The sequence below is a fragment of the Kogia breviceps genome, chromosome 5 (assembly GCF_026419965.1).
Source record: "Kogia breviceps isolate mKogBre1 chromosome 5, mKogBre1 haplotype 1, whole genome shotgun sequence".
NCBI classification, from domain to species: domain Eukaryota; kingdom Metazoa; phylum Chordata; class Mammalia; order Artiodactyla; family Physeteridae; genus Kogia; species Kogia breviceps.
Genome location: NC_081314.1, coordinates 83575526 through 83598733, shown reverse-complemented (window position 1 = coordinate 83598733; position 23208 = coordinate 83575526). Strand labels below are relative to the sequence as shown.

Below are 23208 nucleotides of genomic sequence, written 5' to 3'. Positions count from 1 at the left end.
TAGGGTTCTACTGAGCAATGCAGCTTCTTAAATTTATAAATTTATATCTTTCACAAAATTTGGGGAAATTTTAGCCTTTTATTTTTTCAAATGTGTTTTTCTGCTCTCTTTCTAGGACACCAGTTACCTTTCTGGTAGGATTTTTGATATTGTCTCACATGTTTCTGAATCTCTATCTATTTTGTCAATCATTTTTATCTCTGAATTTCAAATTGGATAATTCTTATTGATCTAAAATTATTTTTGTATTTTTCTCTGTTATCTTAATTCAGCTATTAAGCCCATAGTTATTTTTTTATTTTAGGTATTTCTTACACTTCCTACTTTTTAATATTTTCTATTTCTCTGCTGAGATTTCCTCTTTTCATTCATTGTTAGCATTTTCCTTTCTTTTTCTTTAAATATTGACCTTAGTTATAATAACTGCTTTAAACCTTTGATAATACCAATATCTGCTTTACTTTGAAGTTGGCCTCTGTTCATAATAATGGCCCAGATTTTCCAGCTTCTTCATATTTGGACTGTATCATGCATACTGTGGATGTTATGCTGTATATACTATAGAATATAATTTTGTTGCCACCGTACTTCCTAGCCACTGTCTCCTAAACTGGGAAATACTATCTAGAGTCATTAGTTTTTACAAATCAAAATTTTTTATACTATAGAAGTAGGCTTTGTCTGAAACTCAGATTATTGGACAATGGTTTTACAAGAGGGAGGGTGGCTACAGCCTTACAAGAGGGAGGGTGGCTACAGCCAGTGAAGTTAGATTAGTACCTATTTCACTTGAGATTAGCACTGTAGTGACATTGCCCTTGTAGTTGGTTTTCACTGGTGCTACAGTCGTTGATTTACTTTCACAGTAAATTGTAATGGTTTCAAGTATTTATTCTTCAATCACAGTGCCCTCAGCTAAACACACACACACACACACACACACACACACACACACCTCTACTTATATGATCTTAACCAAATCCTAGCAAATACTTAATAATGACTTTGTTGCTCAGAAACAGGACAGAGGTATCTGCAAATATCACTGTTATTTAACATTTTTCTAAAAATACTATCCAATGTAATTAGACTTGAAGGAGAAATATATTTAAAAGTTTAGAAAGAGAGTTCAAAATTATAATTACTTTTTGATAATGTAATTGCACACCTAAAAAATAAAAACTTAATAGGAATACTATGTATTATAACATGAGAATTCTGTATACAAAACAAAATACAGTGGGTGAATAGAACCATTTTAAATAACACACAAATACCTGGGAGTACACCTTGAAATTATAGTGAGGTATTATTTTTACCAAAGGACATAAAAGGAAAATAAACTCTATGCAAGCATAGGTAGATTCAATATTATAAAGACATTAGCTCCCCACATATTAATTCAAAATTTAATTTGTTCCAAAGGAAAATATAACAGGGTTTTTAAAAGATAGATGAGTTTATGTGTAGCAAAAATAAATATGAAAATAGGAAAAATATTTAAATAAAGAGTAATGGTCAATTACAGGCAGTTTGGAAGGTCAGATGCCTTAAATAATTCTTACTGAAATAAGTACAATTCTGAATATATAAATATAAATATATATTTAATTTTTAAAAAATGTCATTGAACCACCAAGCATAAAAATAGGGTAAACGTAAAGATCCCCAAAGAAATTGTTAAACTAGAAACCCAGAGAGATAAATGGAAAAGACAGATTTTGTTCTGAGGTTTTCTGCTACACTTTGGAGAACTTAAACTTTAAAAAATACAGATTTACTAAGGCATAATTCACAATTTACTGAGTTAATGTGTGCGATTCATTGATTTTTAGTATATTCAGAGTTGTGCAATCATCAACACAATCTAATTTTAGAAATTTTTGCCACCCACAGAAGAAACTCTATACCCATTACCAGTTATTCTATCCCTGTTCCTCTAGCCTTAGGCAACCACTGAGCTCCTTCTGTGTCTGTAGATTTTTCCTACTCTGGACATTTCATATAAATATACTCATACTATATGTGGTCTTTGATGACTGGCTTCTTTCACTTAGCATGTTTTCAAGGTTTATCCATGTTATAGCATATCTACATATTTATTCCTTTTCATTGGTGAATATTATTTCACTATGCACCACTTTTATTTATTCATTTATCACTTGGTGGGCATTTGGGTTGTTTCCACATTTTGACTATTCTGAATAATTCTGCTATGAATGTTTATGAACAAGTTTTCATGTGGAAATATATTTTCATTTCTCTTGGGTATGTACCCAAGAATGGAATTGCTGGGTCATATGATCACTGTATATTTAACACTTTAAGGAACTGATAAATTGTGTTCTAAAAAGTCTTCATGCATTTACATTCCCACCAGCAAAGTATTAGGTTTCCAACTTCACTGTATCCTCATCAACAATTGTTAAACTCTGTCTTTTTCATTATAGCCATCCCAGTAGGTGTGCGGTGGTATCACTCTGTGGTTTTGATTGGCACTTCCCTAATGAGTAGAGATGTTGAGCATCTGTTCATGTGCTTATTGGCTGTTTCTAGGTATTCTTTGGAGAAACGTCTATTCAGTTGCTTTGCCCATTTACAAATTGAGGGGGGTTTTTTGGTTTTTTTTTTCTCGGTAGGCGGGCCTCTCACTGTTGTGGCCTCTCCCGTTGCGGAGCACAGGCTATGGATGCGCAGGCTCAGTGGCCATGGCTCATGGGCCCAGCCTCTCCACAGCATGTGGGATCTTCCCAGACTGGGGCAAGAACCCACGTCCCCTGCATCAGCAGGCGGACTCTCAACCAGTGTGCCACCAGGGAAGCCCAAATTGAGGGGTTTTATTTTTTTTTAATTAATTTATTTTTAACATCTTTATTTGAGTATAACTGTTTTACAATAGTGTGTTAGTTTCTCCTTTACAACAAAGTGAATCAGTTATACATATACATATGTTCCCATATCTCTTCCCTCTTGCATTACCCTCCCTCCCACCCTCCCTATCCCACCCCTCTAGGTGGTCACAAAGCACAGAGGTGAACTCCCTGTGCTATGCGGCAGCTTCCCACTAGCTATCTAATTTACATTTGGTAGTGTGTATATGTCCCTGCCACTCTCTCACTTTGTCACCGCTTACCCTTCCCCCTCCCCATATCCTCAAGTCCATGCTCTAGTAGGTCTGTGTTTTATTCCCATCCTACCACTAATCTCTTCATGACATTTTTTTTCTTAGATTCCATATATATGTGTTAGCATATGGTATTTGTTTTTCTCCTTCTGACTTACTTCACTCTGTATGACAGACTCCAGGTCTATCCACCTCATTACAAATAACTCGGTTTCATCTCTCTTTATGGCTGAGTAATATTCCATTGTATATATGTGCCACATCTTCTTTATCCATTCATCTGTTGATGGACACTTAGGTGGCTTCCATGTCCTGGCTATCGTAAATAGAGCTGCAATAAACATTTTGGTACATGACTCTTTTTGAATTATGGTTTTCTCAGGGTATATGCCCAGTAGTGGGATTGCAGGGTTGTATGGTAGTTCTATTTGTAGTTTTTTAAGGAACCTCCATACTGTTCTCCATAGTGGCTGTATCAATTTACATTCCCACCAGCAGTGCAAGAGTGTTCCCTTTTCTCCACACCCTCTCCAGCATTTATTGTTTCTAGCGTTTTTGATGATGGCCAATCTGACCGGTATGAGATGATATTTCATTGTAGTTTTGATTTGCATTTCTCTAATGATGAATGATGTGGAGCATTCTTTCATTTGTTTGTTGGTAATCTGTATATCTTCTTTGGAGAAATGTCTATTTAGTTCTTCTGCCCATTTTTGGATTGGGGTGTTTGTTTTTTTGTTATTGAGCTGCCTGAGTTGCTTATAAATTTTGGAGATTAATCCTTTGTCAGTTGCTTCATTTGCAAATATTTTCTCCCATTCTGAGGGTTGTCTTTTGGTCCTGTTTATGGTATCTTTTGCTGTGCAAAAGCTTTTGAGTTTCATTAGATCCCATTTGTTTATTTTTGTTTTTATTTCCATTTCTCTAGGAGATGGGCCAAAAAGGATCTTGCTGTGATTTATGTCATAGAGTGTTCTGCCTATATTTTCCTCTAAGAGTTTGATAGTGTCTGGCCTTAATTATATTTAGGTCTTTAACCCATTTTGAGTTAATTTTTGTGTGTGGTGTTAGGGAGTGTTCTAATTTCATACATTTACAGGTAGCTGTCCAGTTTTCCCAGCACCACTTATTGAAGAGGCTGTCTTTTCTCCACTGTATATCCTTCCCTCCTTTATCAAACATAAGGTGACCATATGTGTGTGGGTTTATCTCTGGGCTTTCTATCCTGTTCCATCGATCTATATTTCTGATTTTGTGCCAGTATCATACTGTCTTGATTACTGTAGCCTTGTAGTATAGTCTGAAGTCAGGGAACCTGATTCTTCCAGCTCCATTTTTCATTCTCAAGATTGCTTTGGCTATTCAGGGTCTTTTTGTTTCCATACAAATTGTGAAATTTTTTGTTCTAGTTCTGTAAAAAATGCCAGTGGTAATTTGATAGGGATTGCATTGAATCTGTAGATTGCTTTGGGTAATAGAGTCATTTTCACAATTTTGATTCTTCCAATCCAAGAACATGGTGTATTTCTCCACCTATTTGTATCATCTTTAATTTCTTTCATCAGTGTCTTATAGTTTTCTGCATACAAGTCTTTTGTCTCCTTAGGTAGGTTTATTCCTAGATATTTTATTCTTTTTGTTGCAATGGTAAATGGGAGTGTTTTCTTAATTTCACTCTCAGGTTTTTCATCATTAGTGTGTAAGAATGCCAGAGATTTCTGTGCATTAATTTTGTATCCTGCTACTTTACCAAATTCATTGATTAGCTCTAGTAGTTTTCTGGTAGCATCTTTAGAATTCTTTATGTATAGTATCATGTCATCTGTAAACAGTGACAGTTCTACTTCTTCTTTTCCAATTTGTTTTTTCCATTTCTTCTCTGATTGCCATGGCTAGGACATCCAAAACTATGTTGAATCATAGTGGAGAGAGTGGACATCCTTGTCTTGTTCCTGATCTTAGAGGAAATGCTTTCAGTTTTTCACCATTGAGAATAATGTTTGCTGTGGGTTTGTCATATATGGCCTTTATTATGTTGAGGTAGGTACCTTCTGTTCCCACTTTCTGGAGAATTTTTATATAAATAGTGGTGAATTTTGTCAAAAGCATTTTCTGCTTCTATTGAGATGATCATATGGTTTTTATTCTTCAGTTTGTTAATATGATGTATAACACTGATTGATTTGCATATATTGGAGAATCCTTGCATCTGTGGGATAAATCCTACTTGATCATGGTGTATGATCCTTTTACTGTGTTGTTGGATTCTGTTTGCTAGTATTCTGTTGAGGATTTTTGCATATATATTCCTCAGTGATATTGGTCTGTACTTTTTTTGTAGTATGTTTGTCTGGTTTTGGTGTCAGGGTGATGGTGACCTTGTAGAATGAGTTTGGGATGTTCCTTCCTCTGCAATTTTTTGGAAGAGTTTGAGAAGGATGGGTGTTAGCTCTTCTCTAAATGTTTGATATAATTCACCTGTGAAGCCCTCTGGTCCTGGGCTTTGTTGGAAGATTTTTAATCACAGTTTCAATTTCATTACTTGTTATTGGTCTGTTCATATTTTCTATTTCTTCCTGGTTAAGTCTTTTAAGGCTATACCTTTCTAAATATTTGTCCATTTCTTCCAGGTTGTCCAATTTATTGTCATAGAGTTGCTTGTAGTAGTCTCTTAATATGCTTTATATTTCTGCAGTGTCTGTTGTAAGTTTTCCTTTTTCATTTCTAATTTTATTGATTTGAGTCCTCTCCCTCTTTTCCTTGATGAGTCTGGCTAATGGTTTATCAATTTTATTTATCTTCTCAGGAATCAGCTTTTTGTTTTCTTAATCTTCATTATTGTTTTTCTTGTTTCTATTTCATTTATTTCTGCTCTGATCTTTATGGTTTCTTTCCTTCTACTAACTTTAGGTTTTGTTTGTTCTCCTTTCTCTAGTTCCTTTAGGTGTAAGGTTAGATTGTTTATTTGAGGTGTTTCTTGTTTCTTGAGGTAACATTGTATTGCTATAAACTTCTCTCTTAGAACTGCTTTTGCTGCAGTCCATAGGTTTCGGGTCATCGTGTTTTCATTGTCATTTGTTTCTACGTATTTTTTTATTTCCTCTTTGATTTCTTCAGTGATCTCTGTTATTTAATAGCATATTGTTTAGCCTCCATGTGTTTGTATTTTTTTCAGTTTTTTTTCCTGTAATTGATATCTAGTCTCATAGCATTGTGGTTGGAAAAGATACTTGATACAGTTTCGATTTTTGTAAGTTTACCAAGGCTTAATTTGTGACCCAAGATATGATCTATCCTGGAGAGTGTTCAATGAACACTTGAGAAGAAAGTGTATTCTGTTGTTTTTGGATGGAATGTCCTATAAATATCAATTAAGTCCATGTTGTTTAATATGTCATTTAAAGTTTGTGTTTCCTTGTTTATTTTTATTTCAGATCATCTGTCCATTAGTGAAAGTGGGGTGTTAAAGTCCCCCATTATTATTGTGTTACTGTTGATTTCCCCTTTTACAGTTGTTTACATTTACCTTATGTATTGAGGTGCTCCTATGATGGATGCATATATATTTATAATTGTTATATCTTCTTTTTGGATTGATCCCTTGATCATTATGTAGTGCCCTTCCTTGTCTCTTGTAACATTCTTTATTTAAAGTCTATTTTATTTGATATGAGTATTGCTACTCTAGCTTTCTTTTGATTTCCATTTGCATGGAATATCTTTTTCCATCTGCTCACTTTCAGTCTGAATGTGTCCCTAGGTCTGAAGTGGGTCTCTTGTAAACAGCATATATAAAGGTCTTGTTTTTGTGTCCATTCAGCAAGTCTCTGTCTTTTCGTTGGAGCATTTAATCCATTCACAATTAAGGTAATTTTCAATATATACATTCCTGTTACCATTTTCTTAATTGTTTTGGGTTTGTTTTGTAGGTCCTTTTCTTCTCTTGTGTTTCCCCCTTAGAGAAGTTCCTTTAGCCCTTGCTGTAGAGCTCTTTTGGTGGTGCTGAATTCTCTTAGCTTTTGCTTGTCTGTAAAACTCTTGATTTCTCCATCAAATCTGAATGAGATCCTTTCCCGGTACAGTAATCTTGGTTATAAGTTCTTCCCTTTCATCACCTTAAATATATTGTGCCACTCCCTTCTGGCTTGTAGAGTTTCTGCTGAGAAATCAGCTGTTAACCTTATGGGAGTTCCCTTTTATGTTGTCATTTTTCGCTTGTTGCTTTTAACAAGTGTTAAAAGCTTTTTCTTTGTGTTTAGCTTTTGCCAGTTTGATTACTGTGTGTCTCGGCGTGTTTCTCCTTGGGTTTATCCTGTATAGGACTCTCTGCACTTCCTGGACTTGGGTGACTATTTCCTTTACCATGTTAGGGAAGTTTTCGACTATAAGCTCTTCAAATATTTTCTCAGGTCCTTTCTCTCTCTGTTCTCCTTCTGCGACCCCTATAATGTGAATGTTGGTGTGTTTAATGTTTTCCCAGAGGTCTCTTAGGTTGTCTTCATTTCTTTTCATTCTTTTTCCTTTATTCTGATCCATGGCAGTGAATTCCACCATTCTGTCTTCCAGGTCACTTATCCATTTTTCTGCCTCAGTTATTCTGCTATTGATTCCTTCTAGTATAGTTTTCATTTCAGTTATTGTATTGTTCATCTCTGTTTCTTTGTTCTTTAATTCTTCTAGGTGTTTGTTCTTTAATTCTTTTAGTCTTTGTTAACCATTTCTTGCATCTTCTCAATCTTTGCCTCCATTTTTTTCCAGGTCCTGGATCATCTTCACTATCATTATTCTGAATTCTTTTTCTGGAAGGTTGCCTATCTCCACTTCATTTAGTTGTTTTTCTGGGGTTTTATCTTGTTCCTTCATCTGGTACATAGCGCTCTGACTTTTCATCTCGTCTATCATCTGTGAATGTGGTTTTCATTCCACAGGCTGCAGGATTGTAGTTCTTGCTTCTGTTGTCTGCCTTCTGGTGAATGAGGCTCTCTACGAGGCTTGTGCAAGTTTCCTGTTTGGAGGGACTGGTGGTGGGTAGAGCTGGGTGTTGCTGTGGTGGACAGAGCTCATTAAAATTTTAATCTGCTTGTCTGCTGATGGGTTGGGCTGAGTTCCTTCCCTGTCAGTTCTTTGGCCTGAGGCAACCCAGCACTGGAGCCTACAGGCCCTTTGGTGGGGCTAATGGCTGACTCTGGCAGGGTTCCCACCAAGGAGTACTTCCCAGAACCTCTGCTGCCAGTGTCCTTGTCCCTTCGGTGAGCCACAGCCACCCCCCGCCTCTGCAGGTGATGCTCCAACACTAGCAGGTAGGTCTGGTTCAGTCTCCTGTGGGTTCACTCCTTCATCCCCCTGTGCCCTGATGCACACACTACTTTGTTTGTGTCCTCCAAGAGTGGAGTCTCTGTTTCCCCTAGACCTGTAGAAGTTCTGCAGTCAAATTCCACTAGCCTTCAAAGTCTGATTCTTTAGGAATTCCTCCTCCCATTGCTGGACCCCCAGGTTGGGAAGCCTGACGTGGGGCTCAGAACCTTCACTCCAGTGGGTGGACTTCTCTAATTGTTCTCCAGTTTATTACTCACCTACCCAGTGGTTATAGGATTTGATTTTATTGTGATTTCACCCCTCCTACCATCTCATTGCAGCTTCTCTTTTGTCTTTGGATGTGGGGTATCTTTTTTAGTGAGTTCCAGTGTCTTCCTGTTGATGATTTTTCAGCAGTTATTTGTGATTATGGTGCTCTTGCAAGAGGGAGTGAGCACATGTCCTTCTTCTGATATATATAGTTTTAAAGACAATTTTTAGAGCAGTTTTAGGTTCACAACATAACTGAGAAAGAGATACAAATATTTTCCATAAACCCCCTGCCCTGCACACGAGTAGCCTCTTCCATTATCAACATTCTCAAGCAAAGTGGTACATTTGTTATAACTGATGAACCTACATTTACACATCATAATCACCCGAAGTCCATAGTTTACCTTAGGGTTCACTCTTGGTGTTGTGCATTCTGTGGATTTGGACAAATGTATAATGACTATATCCATCATTCTAGTATCATACAAAGTAGTTTTTTTTTTTTTTTCAGTATGTGGGCCTCTCACTGTTGTGGCCTCTCCCATTGCGGAGCACAGGCTCGGGACGCGCAGGCTCAGCGGCCATGGCTCACGGGCCTAGCTGCTCCATGGCATCTTCCCGGACCGGGGCACGAACCCGTGTCCCCTGCATCGGCAGGTGGACTCTCAACCACTGCGCCACCAGAGAAGCCCCAAAGTAGTTTTAATAACTTAAAAATCCTCATGCTCTGCCTATTCATCTCTCCCTCACCCTCTTCCCCCACAACCCCTGGCATTTTTAGAATATAGTTGGAATCTATATTGCCTTTTCCAGAATATAGTTGGAATCATACAATATGTAGCCTTTTCAAATTGTCTTCTTTTACTTAGTAACATACATTTAAGGTTTCTCCATGTCTTTCATGGTTTGATAGCTCATTATTTTTAGTGCTGAATATTATTCCATTATCTGGTTGTACCACCATTGATTTATGCATTCACCTATTTAAGGACATCTTGGTTGCCTCCAAGTTTTGGCAGTTTTGAACAAAGTTGCTGTAAACATCCATGTGTGAGTTTTGTGTAGATGTACGTTTTCAGCTTCTTTGGGTACATACCAAGGAGTGCAATTGCTGGATCTTATGGTAACAGTATGTTTAGTTTTTTACAAAATTGCCAAATTGTCCAGTTTTCCAAAGTGGTGTACCATTTTGCATTCCCATCAGTAATGAAAGAGAGTTCCTGTTGTTGCACATCCTCTTCAGCATTTGATGTTGTCAGTATTCCAGATTTTGGCCATACTAATAAATGTGTCCTGGTATCTCATTGTTGTTTTAATTTGCATTTCCCTTGTAACATATGGTGTGGAGCATATTTTCATATGCTCATTTACCATATGTATATCTTCTTTGGTGAGGTATCTTTTAAGACCTTTGGCTCATTTTTTGTTTGTTTTATTGTTTTATTGTTTTATTGTTGCCTTTTAAGACTTCTGTGTAAATTTTGGATAACAATCCTTTATCAGCTGTGCCTTAGCAAATATTTTCTCCCAGTCTGTGGCTTGTCTTTAATTCTCCTATCTTCCACAGAGCAGAAGCTTTTAATTTTAATGAAGTCCAACTTACCCATTATTTCTTTCATAGATTATGTCTTTGGTGTTGTATCTAAAAAGTCATACCAAAGGTCAGATAGTTTTTTCCCTATGTTATCTTCTAGGAGTTATGTAGTTTTTTGTTTACACAAATTGATCTATGACCCATTTTTAGTTAATTTTTGTAAAAAGTATAACATCTATGTCTAGATTCATTTTTTTTTGCGTTTAGATGTCTAGTTGTTCCAGCATCATTTGTTGAAAAGACTGTCTTTGCTCCATTGTATTGCTTTTGCTCTTTTGTCAAAGATCAGTTGGCTATATTTATGGAAGTCTATTTCTGGGATCCCTATTCTGTTGCATTGATCTATTTATCTATCTTTCTCCACATTGTTTTGATCATTTTAGCTTTATAGTAAATCTTGAAGTCCTAGTACTTTCAGCCCTCCCATTTTGTTCTTCAATATTGTGTTGGCTGTGCTAGATATTTTGCCTTTCCATATAAACTTTAAAAATCAGTTTGTTGGTATCCACAAAATCCCAAATTCGATTGGGATTGCATTAAATCTATAGACTACATTGGGAAAACTGACATCTTGACAATATTGAGTCTAACTATCAGTGAACATGAAATATCTCTCCATTTATTTAGTTCTTTGATTTCATTCATCAGCGTTTTTTTAGTTTTACTCCTGTAGATCTTGTACATATTCAGTAGACTTATACCTAAATATTTCAGTTTTTTGGATGCTAATGTAAATGGTATTGTGTTTCAATTTCAAATTCCACTTAGTTGTTGCTGGTATATAGGAAATAAATTGATTTCTGTATATTAGCAATGTATCCTGCAACCTTGCTATAATCACTTCTTAGTTCCAAAAGATTTTTTGTCAATGCTTTTGGATTTTCTACATAGGTGATTATGTTATCTATGAATGAATAGTTTTATTTCTTCCTTCCCAAACTATACCTTTTATTTCATATTTTTGTCTTATTTTATTAGCTAGAACTTCAGTACAGTGTTGAAAAACAGTAGTGAGAGGTGACAGCCTGGCCTTGTTCCTAATCTTAGTGGGAAAGATATGAGTTTCTCACCATTAAGTACCATATTACCTATAGGATTTTTGGTAGGTGTTATCAAGTTAACAAAGTTCCCATGTATTTGTGTTAGTGAACCAAACTTGGGTACACTTGCCTGTGTGCAGTAAAGTCAATCTGCTGATACCAGGTTATTGTGAAGAAACGTACAGCATTTATTGCAAAGCACCCAATGTGGGGCCAAGCAAGGAGAATGGGCAGCTCATGCTCAAGAGACCTGAACTCCCCATTGGCTTTTAGGGCTTTTAAAGACAGTGTGAGGGAGAGGGTTGCAGAGTACATGATCAGCTTGTGCTCAATTCTGTGGCTGGTTGAAGGTGACACAACAGGGTGATGTTTCTAAAATCTCGACCATCAACTTTGTGGTTCCAGCTAGTCTGGGGTCTACATGCTGGCTGTCAGCCTGCAGTTAACTTCTTCCACCTGGTGGGGGTTTTTTAGTATCTGCAAAACAACTCAAGGATATGGCTCCAAATATTATCTATAGCTCTTGTGGAGGAGCTAAGTGTCCTCATGTTGTTTTATGGCTAACTAATATTATTTTGTCTTGCTTGGCTGCTTTCCTTTGTTCCTGTATTTTCTCACTTCTTTAATTAAAGTTGCTCTTTGGAATTCGGCAAAGGCCTAGGAGGCTAAACCTTCTTCTACAAACAAGAGGCAGGGGACACAGTGGGGTGTCTGTCTCTGAGAAGGCCTTTCAGGGTCCTGCTCAGTTTCATTCTAGTTTACTGAGAGTTTTTGTCATGAATGGGTGTTGGATTTTGTCACATGCTTTTTATGCATCTATTTATATGGTGATGTGGTTTTTCTTTTTTAGCCTATTGATGTGATGGATTGTATCAATTGGTTTTTGAATGTTGAACCAGCCTTGCACACTTGTGATAAATTGCACTTAGTCATGGTGTAGAATTCTTTTTACTACACTCTCTTTCTTCTCATATCCATTTTCATGAAATACCTTTTTCCATCACTTCACTTTTGGTCTGTGTCTTTGCCCTGAAACGAATCTCTTATAGACAGCGTATTGTGGGCTCTTGTTTTATTATGCAATCTGCCACTCTATGCCTTTTGATTGGAATGTTTAGTACATTGACATTTAAGGTAATTTTTGATGATTGCCATTTTAAACCTTGTTTTCCAGTTGATTTTGTATTTCTTCTTTGTTCCTTTTAGCTTTTGTCTTTCCTTTTATGGTTTGATAATTTTATTTTATATTATGCTTGTGTTCTTTTTGGTTTTTGTGAATCTATTTTATGTTTTTGATTTGTGGTTACAATGTTTTTCAAGTGTATTAACCCATTACTATATCTGCTTTCTTTAGACTTGTAGTCATATAGGCTCAAACACATTAAAAAAAAAAATCTCCATTTTCTTACACCCCTCCTCAACATCTTATGATTTTGATGTACTGTTTTACATCTTCATGTTTATCCTTTTGCTATTCATTGTAGTTATCATCACGTTCAAAAATTTTTATTTTTAAAATTTATGTACTGGCTTTTTAAAGTGATTTGCTTTCCAACTGTGATTTTCTCTTTCCTGTAGATTCTTGCTTCTTTTCTGTTTAGGTAAGTCCTTTCAATAGTTCTTTTGGGTTGGATTTAGTATTGCTGTATTCCTTTAGTTTTTGCCTATCTAAGAAATTCTTTATCTCTCCTATTCTAAATGTTAATCTTGCTGGATAGAGTATCCTAGGTTGCAGGTTTTTCCCTTCTAGGGCTTTGAATATATCTTGCCACTCCCCTCTGGTCTGTGTTTCTGTAGAGAAATCAGATGATAGCCTTATGGGGGTTCCCTTGTAACTGACTCTGTTTTACTCTTGCTACCTTTAGAATCCTCTCTTTATAAGTTTTGCCATTTTAATTATAATATATCTTGCTGTAGGGCTATTTGGGTTCATCTTTTGGGGGACCCTCTGTGCTTCTTGTACCTAGATATAATTTCCTTCTTTAGATTTGGGAAGTTTTCAGCCAGTATATTTGTAACTTCTTCAAATACATTTTTAATCCCTTTTTCTCTTTCTTCTCCTTCTGGGATCCCTATTATGTGTAAATTTGTTTACTTTATATTATACCATAGGTCTTTTATTTGCTTTCATTTTTTTTTTATTTGTCTTTCTGTCTGGGTGATTTCCATTCTAATCTTCCAGATCACTTATTCATTCTTCTGAATTATGTAGTTTGGTATTTATTGCTTTAGCTCAGCAAATTAGTTTTCTAATTTTAATTGGCTCCTCTTTATAGTTTCTAGTTCCTTGTTACAGTGGTCTGCATTTCTATTAATAGCCTTTCTTAATTCTTTCAGTATTTTTATTATGTCCTTTTTGAACTCAGGATCTGGTAGACTGGAGAGATCTGTTTAATTGTTTTTTCATTCAGGGGATTTCTCTTGTTCTTTTAATTGGAAGTGGTTCCTCTGCTTCTTCATTTTATATTTCTGTGACTCTACGAATTTATGAGAAAAAGTTACCTACTGTGGTCTTGAAGGGCTGTTTTTATATGGGACCATCCCTGTGTAGCCTGTGTGAGTCTAATATTTTTGGTTAGAGGGATGTTTTTAGTATGGATGCCTTCCTTGGCTTTCCTTGGTGTGTGCTGCCTGTTATCCTCTTGATGTGGGGTGTGGCTGGTGTTGTGATCAGAGCCTGCACTGGATGTTGAGTGGGGCCTCCTTTTTGCTCTGTGGTTTACACAGCCCTGTATGGGGTAGGGTCTGCTCCCCAACTGTTGGAGTAGAATCTCCCTGATCCATTTCTAAACTGTGGTGTGAGGTAGGTGGAACTGAAACATTTCCACTGGAAGAAGAGCCACTGAGTGTTCCTCCACAGGAGCTATCTATTGGGAAATGCGCTCTGTGGTCTAGCCCATTATCTGTTGTGTGGGCTCACAAAGTATACTGTTGTTGGCACTGCGCTTGGCCCTGCCTCAGCCTTGAGAATGCAAGCAATCAGCCCAGATGTCCCTCAGGCACTGTGCTCACCAGTCCACCAGCATAGATATGCTGGCACAGATCCACTGATATCAGGCACTGGGACCCGCTGAGACCTATGGAGTCAACCCACACCTTGACCCTGCCTCTGGGTGTTCTAGCAGCTGCTAATGCTGGATCCACCCAACCATGGGAGACTAGTAGTCTGCTCGAATGTTCCATAGGCACTGAGCTTACAAAGGAGATGATGGCATAAATCCTCAAAAGCCACCAGGACATTGCTCAAATTTCAGCCCTGCTTCCAAAGTTGTGTGGTTCCTATGGATCAGCACAGATTTCAGCCTTGCCTGTCAGTGTGGACAGCCCATGGTGCTTGTGTACTCCCAGAGCTTACAGAGGCAGAGCTGTGCCCACTGCAAGCATGTTTTTGTGGGGCTCCACTCTTCCCTTCTTGCACACACTAACAATGGGGCTTCAATGGCGGATTCGGGCTCTGTCCTGTATACCCCCAGTTGCAGCCTAGGGCACACTCCAGCCCCTTCAGTCTGAAATAGATAATTATGTTCCATCTTTTATACTTGATTTTAGTAATTTAAGTCTTTTATCTCTGTCTTTCTGTCTCTTTTCTGGTCAGTTTAGCTAAAGGATTGTCACTTTTCTTTTTTTTTTTTTCTGTGGTACACGGGCCTCTCACTGTTGTGGCCTCTCCCGCTGCGGAGCACAGGCTCCGGACGTGCAGTTTCAGTGGCCATGGCTCACCGGCCCAGCCGCTCCGCTGGGATCCTCCCGGACCGGGGCACGAACCCATGTCCCCTGCATCGGCAGGCGGATTCTCAACCACTGCGCCACCAGGGAAGCCCTGTCAATTTTCTTGATCTTTTTAGAGAATCAAATTTCAGTTTAATTGATTTTCTATATTTTCTCTTTTCTATGTCATTAATTTCTGCTCAAATCTTTATTATTTCCTTCCTTCTTTTTGCTTCAGGTTCAGGTTGTTCTTTTATTCTGTGACTTAAGGTGAATGGTTAGGTTAGTGATTTCATATATTCTTTTTTAATACAGCTGCTCGTAGGTATAAATTTCTCTCTCTGCTCTGCTTAGGCTTCATCTCAGGAGTTTTGATGTGTTGTATTGTATCATACATTGTTCTACAATTGTTGAACAATGTTGTGAACATTGTTCATTGTATGAACAGCATTGTAGGGTACATTGTTCTACAATATTCTTGGTTTTTTTCTTTGACCCATTTGTTATTTATTCAAGGGTATATATTATATGTATACATGTATATATATATATATATATATATATATATATATATATACAAACACATATATATGTATAAAATTTGTTACCTTAGCCTTTTTGCTTCTTATGTGTGGTTCTCTTCCTTTGTTCTTGTGGGCTCAGGTTGCCATTTGGTGTCATTTTCTTCCTCCAGTATAACCTTGTTCCCATACACCTTCTTTGTGTTATTATTTTCAAATATATTATATATCCCATATTACCATTATATACATATTACTTTTTACATTGCTTCTTAAACCAGTTAACATTGGAGAGGAAATATGCAATTATACTGTATTTTCTAATTATCTACATTAATTACTTTTCCTTGTAATCTTTTTTTGTGTGTGTAGATTCATATTACTCTTTCAGCCTGAAGAAGTTAAGTATTTTTTGAAAGAGAGCTCTGCTAGCAACACATTCTGTCAGTTTTTGTTATCAGGAAACATCTTTATTTCACCTCCATTTCTGAAAGATAATTTTGATGAACTTTGATTCTTGGTTGACAGGGTTTTTTTTTTTTTTTCCAGTACATTAAGTATGTCATTCCACTACCTTTTGGCTTCATTGTTTTTGGTAAGAACGTCAGCTATTAATCTTATTGGGGCTCCCTTGTATACAATGACTCATTTTCCTCTTGCTGCTTTCAATATATATTTTTTGCTTTTAGCATATTTACCTTGATGTGTCTGGGAGTAGATTTCTTTGATTTTATCCTACATGGAGTTTATTGAGGTTCTTAGATGTATAAATAATACTTTTCAAAAAATTTAGAACATTTTCAACCAATATTTCTGTGAGTGTTTTTCTCCTACTTTCTCTCCTCTCCTTCCAGTACTCTCAATATGCACATGTTAGTGTGATTAATAGTATCCCACTTTTCTTTGAGACTGTTCACTTTTCTTCGGTTTTTCCTGCACAGTTGTGATTATCTTCTCCTTGTTTTCCATTATCAGTATCTTACATCCTCAAAATTTCTTTATTAAATAAATCCATATTAACATTTCTGAGACATTGCTTCACACATATTATTTTCCAACTTGAAAGCTTCCAATGAGTCTCCCTTGTCTATACAGCAAATTGGTTTTATAGATTGCCATTGTATGGCTCTTTTGTACCTCATCAGCCTTTTTGCACTCTTCTTCTACATTAATCTTTTAATCTGCCCAATTTGGCTTATCCATTATTCTCTCAACATACTAGGCACATTCTGCCTTCATGTCTTTTCTTATGCTCTCCTAGCCAACTTCTATCTTTTAATACTTAATCTAGCTTCTAGGAAGTCTTCTGTGAAAACTAGATAAGTCTTCTATTGTAAAAGGAAGACGCAGTTTTATTTTCAACTCCTACAACACTTCATGTCTATCACTTGTTTATGGTACCTCATGTTGTCATTTTCAAAAATTGTTTTGTTCAGTTTAGTAAATTTTAAGCTTTTTGGTAGTCAGTTATTTCTTTGCATCTTCCCACTTAGTACAGTACTCTGAACATGAGGAAAAGCAATAAATGCAGTTGTTGATAATGTTGTTTTATGCAACATGACATTTAAGTATATTTCATTTACTGACAGGCAATGAATATAATCAAAACAGAAAGGCTTCACCCCCAAATTAATTATTAGAGTTGGAAATTGAAGTAAAACATTAATTAATTAAACAATTACTCTTTTCTACTAAAATCAGTGCATGATAGTGATGTTTATTGATTGAAAAATAGTAGTTGGTCCCATATATATAAATAACTGCAAATATACTGTTTTGGTCAACTAATGGTTTGGCAATTATTATAGAGCTCTGGATAGAAAAATCATCAACTGAGAAGAATGGGTCTCTTTGCTGACTCTGTCACTTCCTTCAGTTCTCTCTATTTCCAATCATTATCAAAACTAGTAATCACCAACCAGATGTTCCTCACCTCTAAGACCACTGTTCAGAGTGAGTCCCTGAGCCAAAGTTTTCTCTTTGTAATGATCTATATTTAATATCAGCAATTCTTTTTCATATATATTTAATGTCAGCAATTATTTTTCACATATAATATAGATACTTTTAATCCTGTTTTACAATGTGAATGATATTGACCAATATTTTATTATTGGGTTGCCTGTTTAGTTGACATAAGATAAAAGAAAGAGAAGGCAATTTCAGAAAGCATGCCATGGAGCAGATAAGGTGTATTCTATGCTGGTAGCTCGTTAAGCAAATTGGATAAAATTGTCCTGACATCCTAGTTGGATTTGGCTTTGCCATTCTGAAGCTATCCTAAAATTTTAACTTATATGCATGTAAACATCACTCTACATAATAGGTTTCTGTGTCTATAAACAGCTGTGGCAATACAAGAATAAATAGGGTACTTATTAAAATAACAAACAAACATATCTTGAAAAACATGAATTTTATCAAAATGAGACGTAGAATTATAAGTAAAATCATAACTAGAAAGATAAGTATGTTATAGGCAGAAGTAGCTTTATTTCCATTTTCAACTCTTCTTGATCTTTCAATCAAACTTTTATGGAGTCTAAACAATGTAATCCTTCGCTTACAAGAAACTATTATCTTTATTTTATGCAAATAGAGGACATCATTAAAATTTTTAAAAATCATGAAATATACCATCAGTGTTCATTGTCTAGTGGACTTTCCTTTAAATAAATTTGATGAAAATGCAAAGATTTTCATAAGTTTTAAATGGCAAATCTTTCTGCATAAGAAAGGGATTTGCTTCTTTTATAGGTAAAATTTTCAGCCTAAGTATGGATTTTCATTATACATTTCATTATGCAGATAAGTATGTATGTGTGTGTCTTCAATTCTGAAGTTGTTTATCTTGAAACTTAAATAATTAAAATAACTTTATATGATACTATATTTATTCATGGAGAATGTGAAGCAATACAAATATGTTTATGAATAACTTTATTGTTTATATAACAGTCAATTATTAGGGCTCAACAAATTGTTTATAAATTTAACAAATATGTTAGGATGCGTAGAAATGTGTTTATTGTATTATGAAAAACACATAATTACATTAAAAAATATTCCTTTAATCAAGCTTTTAAAATTCTCATGGATTAGTAGAATTTAAATCATATTTAATAAAATCCTTTTTCTTTCTTTAGGAAAAACTCAAAGAGAAGGAAGAAAATCTGAATCTTGCAAACCAATTCTTAAAGTAGAATACAAAACCTGTAGAAACAGGTATGCATTTTTACTTTGGGAGTTATGGGAAAACATATAAGAAACAGACAAGAAATTTGGATAACCTTTAATGTTTATATATTGTTTAAAGTTTTACATAATTATATTAACTGGCTGAATCTTCTTCATTGATAATAACAGATTTCTTATTGTTCAACTGGCAAATGTATGATGTCAATGTTATTATAAATAGCAACTCAATTATTTTAAAATTTATACAAATATTCAGATGAGTATTATATACATTAATTTTAACAATGTAGGGCTTTTGGGCCATGCAATTACAAGCAGCAGTCATTCAACATTATTAAACAGCAGAAGCTGTGTACCTGTTGGTATTACACATGAATTAAATACATAACCAAGTCTCTGTACTTTAGGATCTTACATTCTGAAGTTGGAAATATTATAGTTAGTTGGGAAGGTAAACGTTTATGTATATTGGCATAATACAATAGTGCTAAATTTTAAGATGTAGAAAATTAAATAAAAATAATATTTAATAGAAATTTATCTTGTATATACAGCAGCTATATTCTATGCATCAGCAATGTTTATACTTACAGTAATTATTAGTGGCAACACTCTCATCCAGAATTACCATAATTACAAATCTTGCCTAGACCTTAGTTTTATTTTAAGTCTAAGTAGGATAATTCTACTTTATATTACTTAAATGTTCGCACTAGAATATTTTCCTGTTGTCATAGGTGTATTTAATGTTTGCTTATAGCTGCTTTTCTCAAGGTATAGTAGATAGATGGATCAATACCTCTTTAGCCCAGCCTAATGTTACTATGTATAACTAGTAAAAATAATCATGGTTTTATTACTATTGTAACTAAAGTATTAAAACACTTAAAATTTAATCATTATGGTTGAAAATATTTTACATATATTCTTTTCCTTCTTAAAACAGTGTTTATAACTTAAACGTTGCTTGAGTCTTCAGGCTCAATGTTATTTACATCCATTGTTATACAGTGTTGCACTGCTAGGACTATTGAAGCAGTTGAGCACTTCACATTTACTAACTGTTCCTAGCAGCTTGTGGTTTCTTTTTTTTTTTTTTTTCTTTTCATTTATGTATTTGTTTTTGAAAGTTTTTCTCTATCCTTCAGTTTTGGGCTATTGGGACTTATCATTTCCATTGTGTTATCCACTAGTATCTAGTCTTAAACGATTTTATTTTAAACTCCACATTTGTTTATTTATTTATTTTTGGCTGTGTTGGGTCTTCGTTTCTGTGAGAGGGCTTTCTCTAGTTGTGGCAAGCAGGGGCCACTCTTCATCGCGGTTCACGGGCCTCTCACTATCGCGGCCTCTCTTGTTGCGGAGCACAGGCTCCAGATGCGCAGGCTCAGTAGTTGTGGCTCACAGGCCTAGTTGCTCCGTGGCATGTGGGATCCTCCCAGACCAGGGCTCGAACCTGTGTCCCCTGCATTAGCAGGCAGATTCTCAACCACTGCGCCACCAGGGAAGCCCTTTAAAATATTTATTTATTTATTTATTTTTGGCTGCATTGGGTCTTCATTGCTCTGCGTGGGCTTTCTCTAGCTGTGGTGAGTGGGGGGTCTAGTCTTTTATTTGCTATAGACTAAGAAATTTGAAACCCTAGTTTGTAAAATGAGAATAAAGAGGTTCATGTGAAGGCGTGAGAGGTTTTTCCCTGATAGAGTACATGATCTATGGACTTTATGACATGTATTTTGTTATATATAAATGTATTTTTATGAGATGTTCAACAATATGTAGCTTAATTCAATTAAAACAAAATGTATTAAGTTATTACTGCATAATGTGCATTGTGCAGTTCATTTGGCACACTAAAATAGAAATTACTGCCTGTTTCTGAATCTGTTATGGTCTAGTACCAGAAGAAAGCACATAAACTCGTGGTTTCTATACAACATGTGAGGTGCTTTTATAGAGACATGCTATGAGAGCACAGCAAAAGGACAGCTAACCCTGCCTAAAGGGAGTAGGGAGGACAACAGTGAAGAGAGAAATCACTGAAATTCTTCTTAGGAAAGGAGATGCCTGAGATGGGATTTAAGGGATGAGAAGATAGGATGGTGCCAGATGAAGGGAGAAAAGGGTAAACATGAAGAAAATGTACTTTAGAAATCAAGAATTCAAGGCAAGGCAGTTTAAAATAATGATTAAGATCATTGTGGCACTATTTACAATAGTCAGGACCTGGAAGCAACCTAAATGTCCATCGACAGATGAATGGATAAAGAATATATGGCACATAAATACAATGGAATATTACTCAGCCATAAAAAGGAATGCAATTGAGTTATTTGTAATGAGGTGGATGGACCTAGAGCCTGTCATACAGAGTGAAGTAAATCAGAAAGAGAAAAATACCATATGCTAACGCACATATATGGAATCTAAAAAAATGGTACTGATGAACCTAGTGGCAGGTCAGGAATAAAGATGCAGACGTAGAGAATGGACTTGAGGACACAGCAGGGAAAGGGGAAGCTGGGACGAAGTGAGAGAGTAGCACTGACATATATGCACTACCAAATGTAAAATGGAAGGCTAGTGGGAAGCTGCTGCATAGCACAGGGAGATCAGCTTGATGTTTTGTGATGACCTAGAGGGGTGGGATAGGAAGGGTGGGAGGGAACCTCAAGAGGGAGGATATATGGGGATATATGTATACATATAGTTGTTTCACTTTGTTGTACAGCAGAAACTAACACAACATTGTAAAGCAATTATACTCCGATAAAGATATATATATATATATATATATATATATATATATTTTTTTTTTTTTGTGGTACACGGGCCTCTCACTGTTGTGGCCTCTCCCGTTGCGGAGCACAGGCTCCGGACGCACAGGCTCAGCGGCCACGGCTCATGGGCCCAGCCGCTCCGCGGCATGTGGGATCTTCCCGGACCGGGGCACGAACCCGTGTCCCCTGAATAGACAGGCGGATTCTCAACCACTGCGCCACCAGGGAAGCCCAAGATATATATTTTTTAAAAAAGATCATTGGCTTATAGAGTAAGACAGCTGTGTGACCTTGAAAATTTTAATTAACTAATTTAAAATTTAATTTTCTCATCAACAATACCTATCTCACTGTGATGATTGTGAGGATTAAATTGAATTATGCATAAAGTTTGTAACATCATAAATTTGATGAGGGGCACATAGTGGATTTCTTAATAAAAAAAAAGTTATTACTATCATCAAAGCTATGTTATTTCACACTGTTAATATTTTTTAACTGATTCTAAATTGATTTGTTCTAGTAACTGGTAGCTCAACTTTGTGTAGAAGTAATTCTTCAGATTTTAATGTGAAATAATTATGTATTACTAATCATAATTACTATCATCCCACTTACTATGCACTGTAGTACATTGTGTCAATTTGTTGTGATTACAACTGTATTAGAAAAGCCTCTTCTAGAAGCAGTGGATCCACAGCTCAGAACAAAAGGAGACTACAAAAACAGAGGGGCACTGAAGTTGAGTCCTGAAAGGTGTTGCCACAGCAAAATGGGCCATAGTCTGGAAGTGGAAATAGATAGCTATATTTCCATTCCATCTAGTGTACAGTTTTTTGTGAAGTCAAAAATTGGGATGGCTGTAGCAGGAGCAGGAACTTTAAGAAGAGCCTTACCATATATGCTGCAGCCTTAGCTATGCTGCATAGGTAACAGATGTAAAGGGTATGTTTTCTGTTTAATTTTATCTTAAACAAGCCATTCACAAACTTGCTTTCCATTTCTAGGGATAAACAACCATTCTGCTCAGGAATCATTGGTCCCCAGTCATCAGTTTGCTTACTGAGACTCCAGTCACAATGGCCTCAAGGCTTAATAATTTTATCCTTTAAAAAAAAAAAGGAATAATGATCTCTTTACCCGCTGTCACTAGCATTATCAGGTTCTCTGTAGTTAGTAAAAATAAACTTCTGCTAGTTTTGTAATCCCTTCCTGTTGTGGTCACCTACAGATAAGACTTCATGGGTAGTTAAGTTCTCCATACTTTAGTATACCCATCTATAAAGTGGGAATAATAGTAGTAGTTCTCTCATTGGGAGGATTAAATACAATAATGCATGTAAAGTTCTTCACACAATACCTGGCACATCATAATACTCAACAAATGTTATTTTAACATGTACTACATTATGTTACACAATTTATTATTTAATCCTGTTGCTTTCATTGAGACAATAAGGCTCAGTGCTTTTTATTATATTTTATCTATTTTACAAATTATACAGTAAAGTAGACTTTTTCTTTCAGTGTACAGTTCTGTGGATTTGTAACACATGTATAGATTCCTGAAATTGACAGCACAATAAGAATACAGAAAATTTCCATATCCACTAAATTCTCTCATACTATCCCCTTACAGTCACACCTTTCCCCACACCTAACCCCTGGCAACCAG

General features: G+C 35.9%; 1 protein-coding gene across 22 annotated transcripts in view; it reads left to right on the top strand.

The window, feature by feature from the left end:
- STXBP5L (syntaxin binding protein 5L) overlaps window positions 1-23208 on the top strand; it is a 422914-nt gene that overhangs the window by 220864 nt on the left and 178842 nt on the right. For all 22 annotated transcript variants that reach the window (XM_067034516.1, XM_067034508.1, XM_067034500.1 and 19 more), the window contains one exon: window positions 18702-18780. In XM_067034516.1, coding sequence (XP_066890617.1) covers window positions 18702-18780 — 79 coding nt within the window. The remainder of the gene's footprint in view (window positions 1-18701; window positions 18781-23208) is intronic.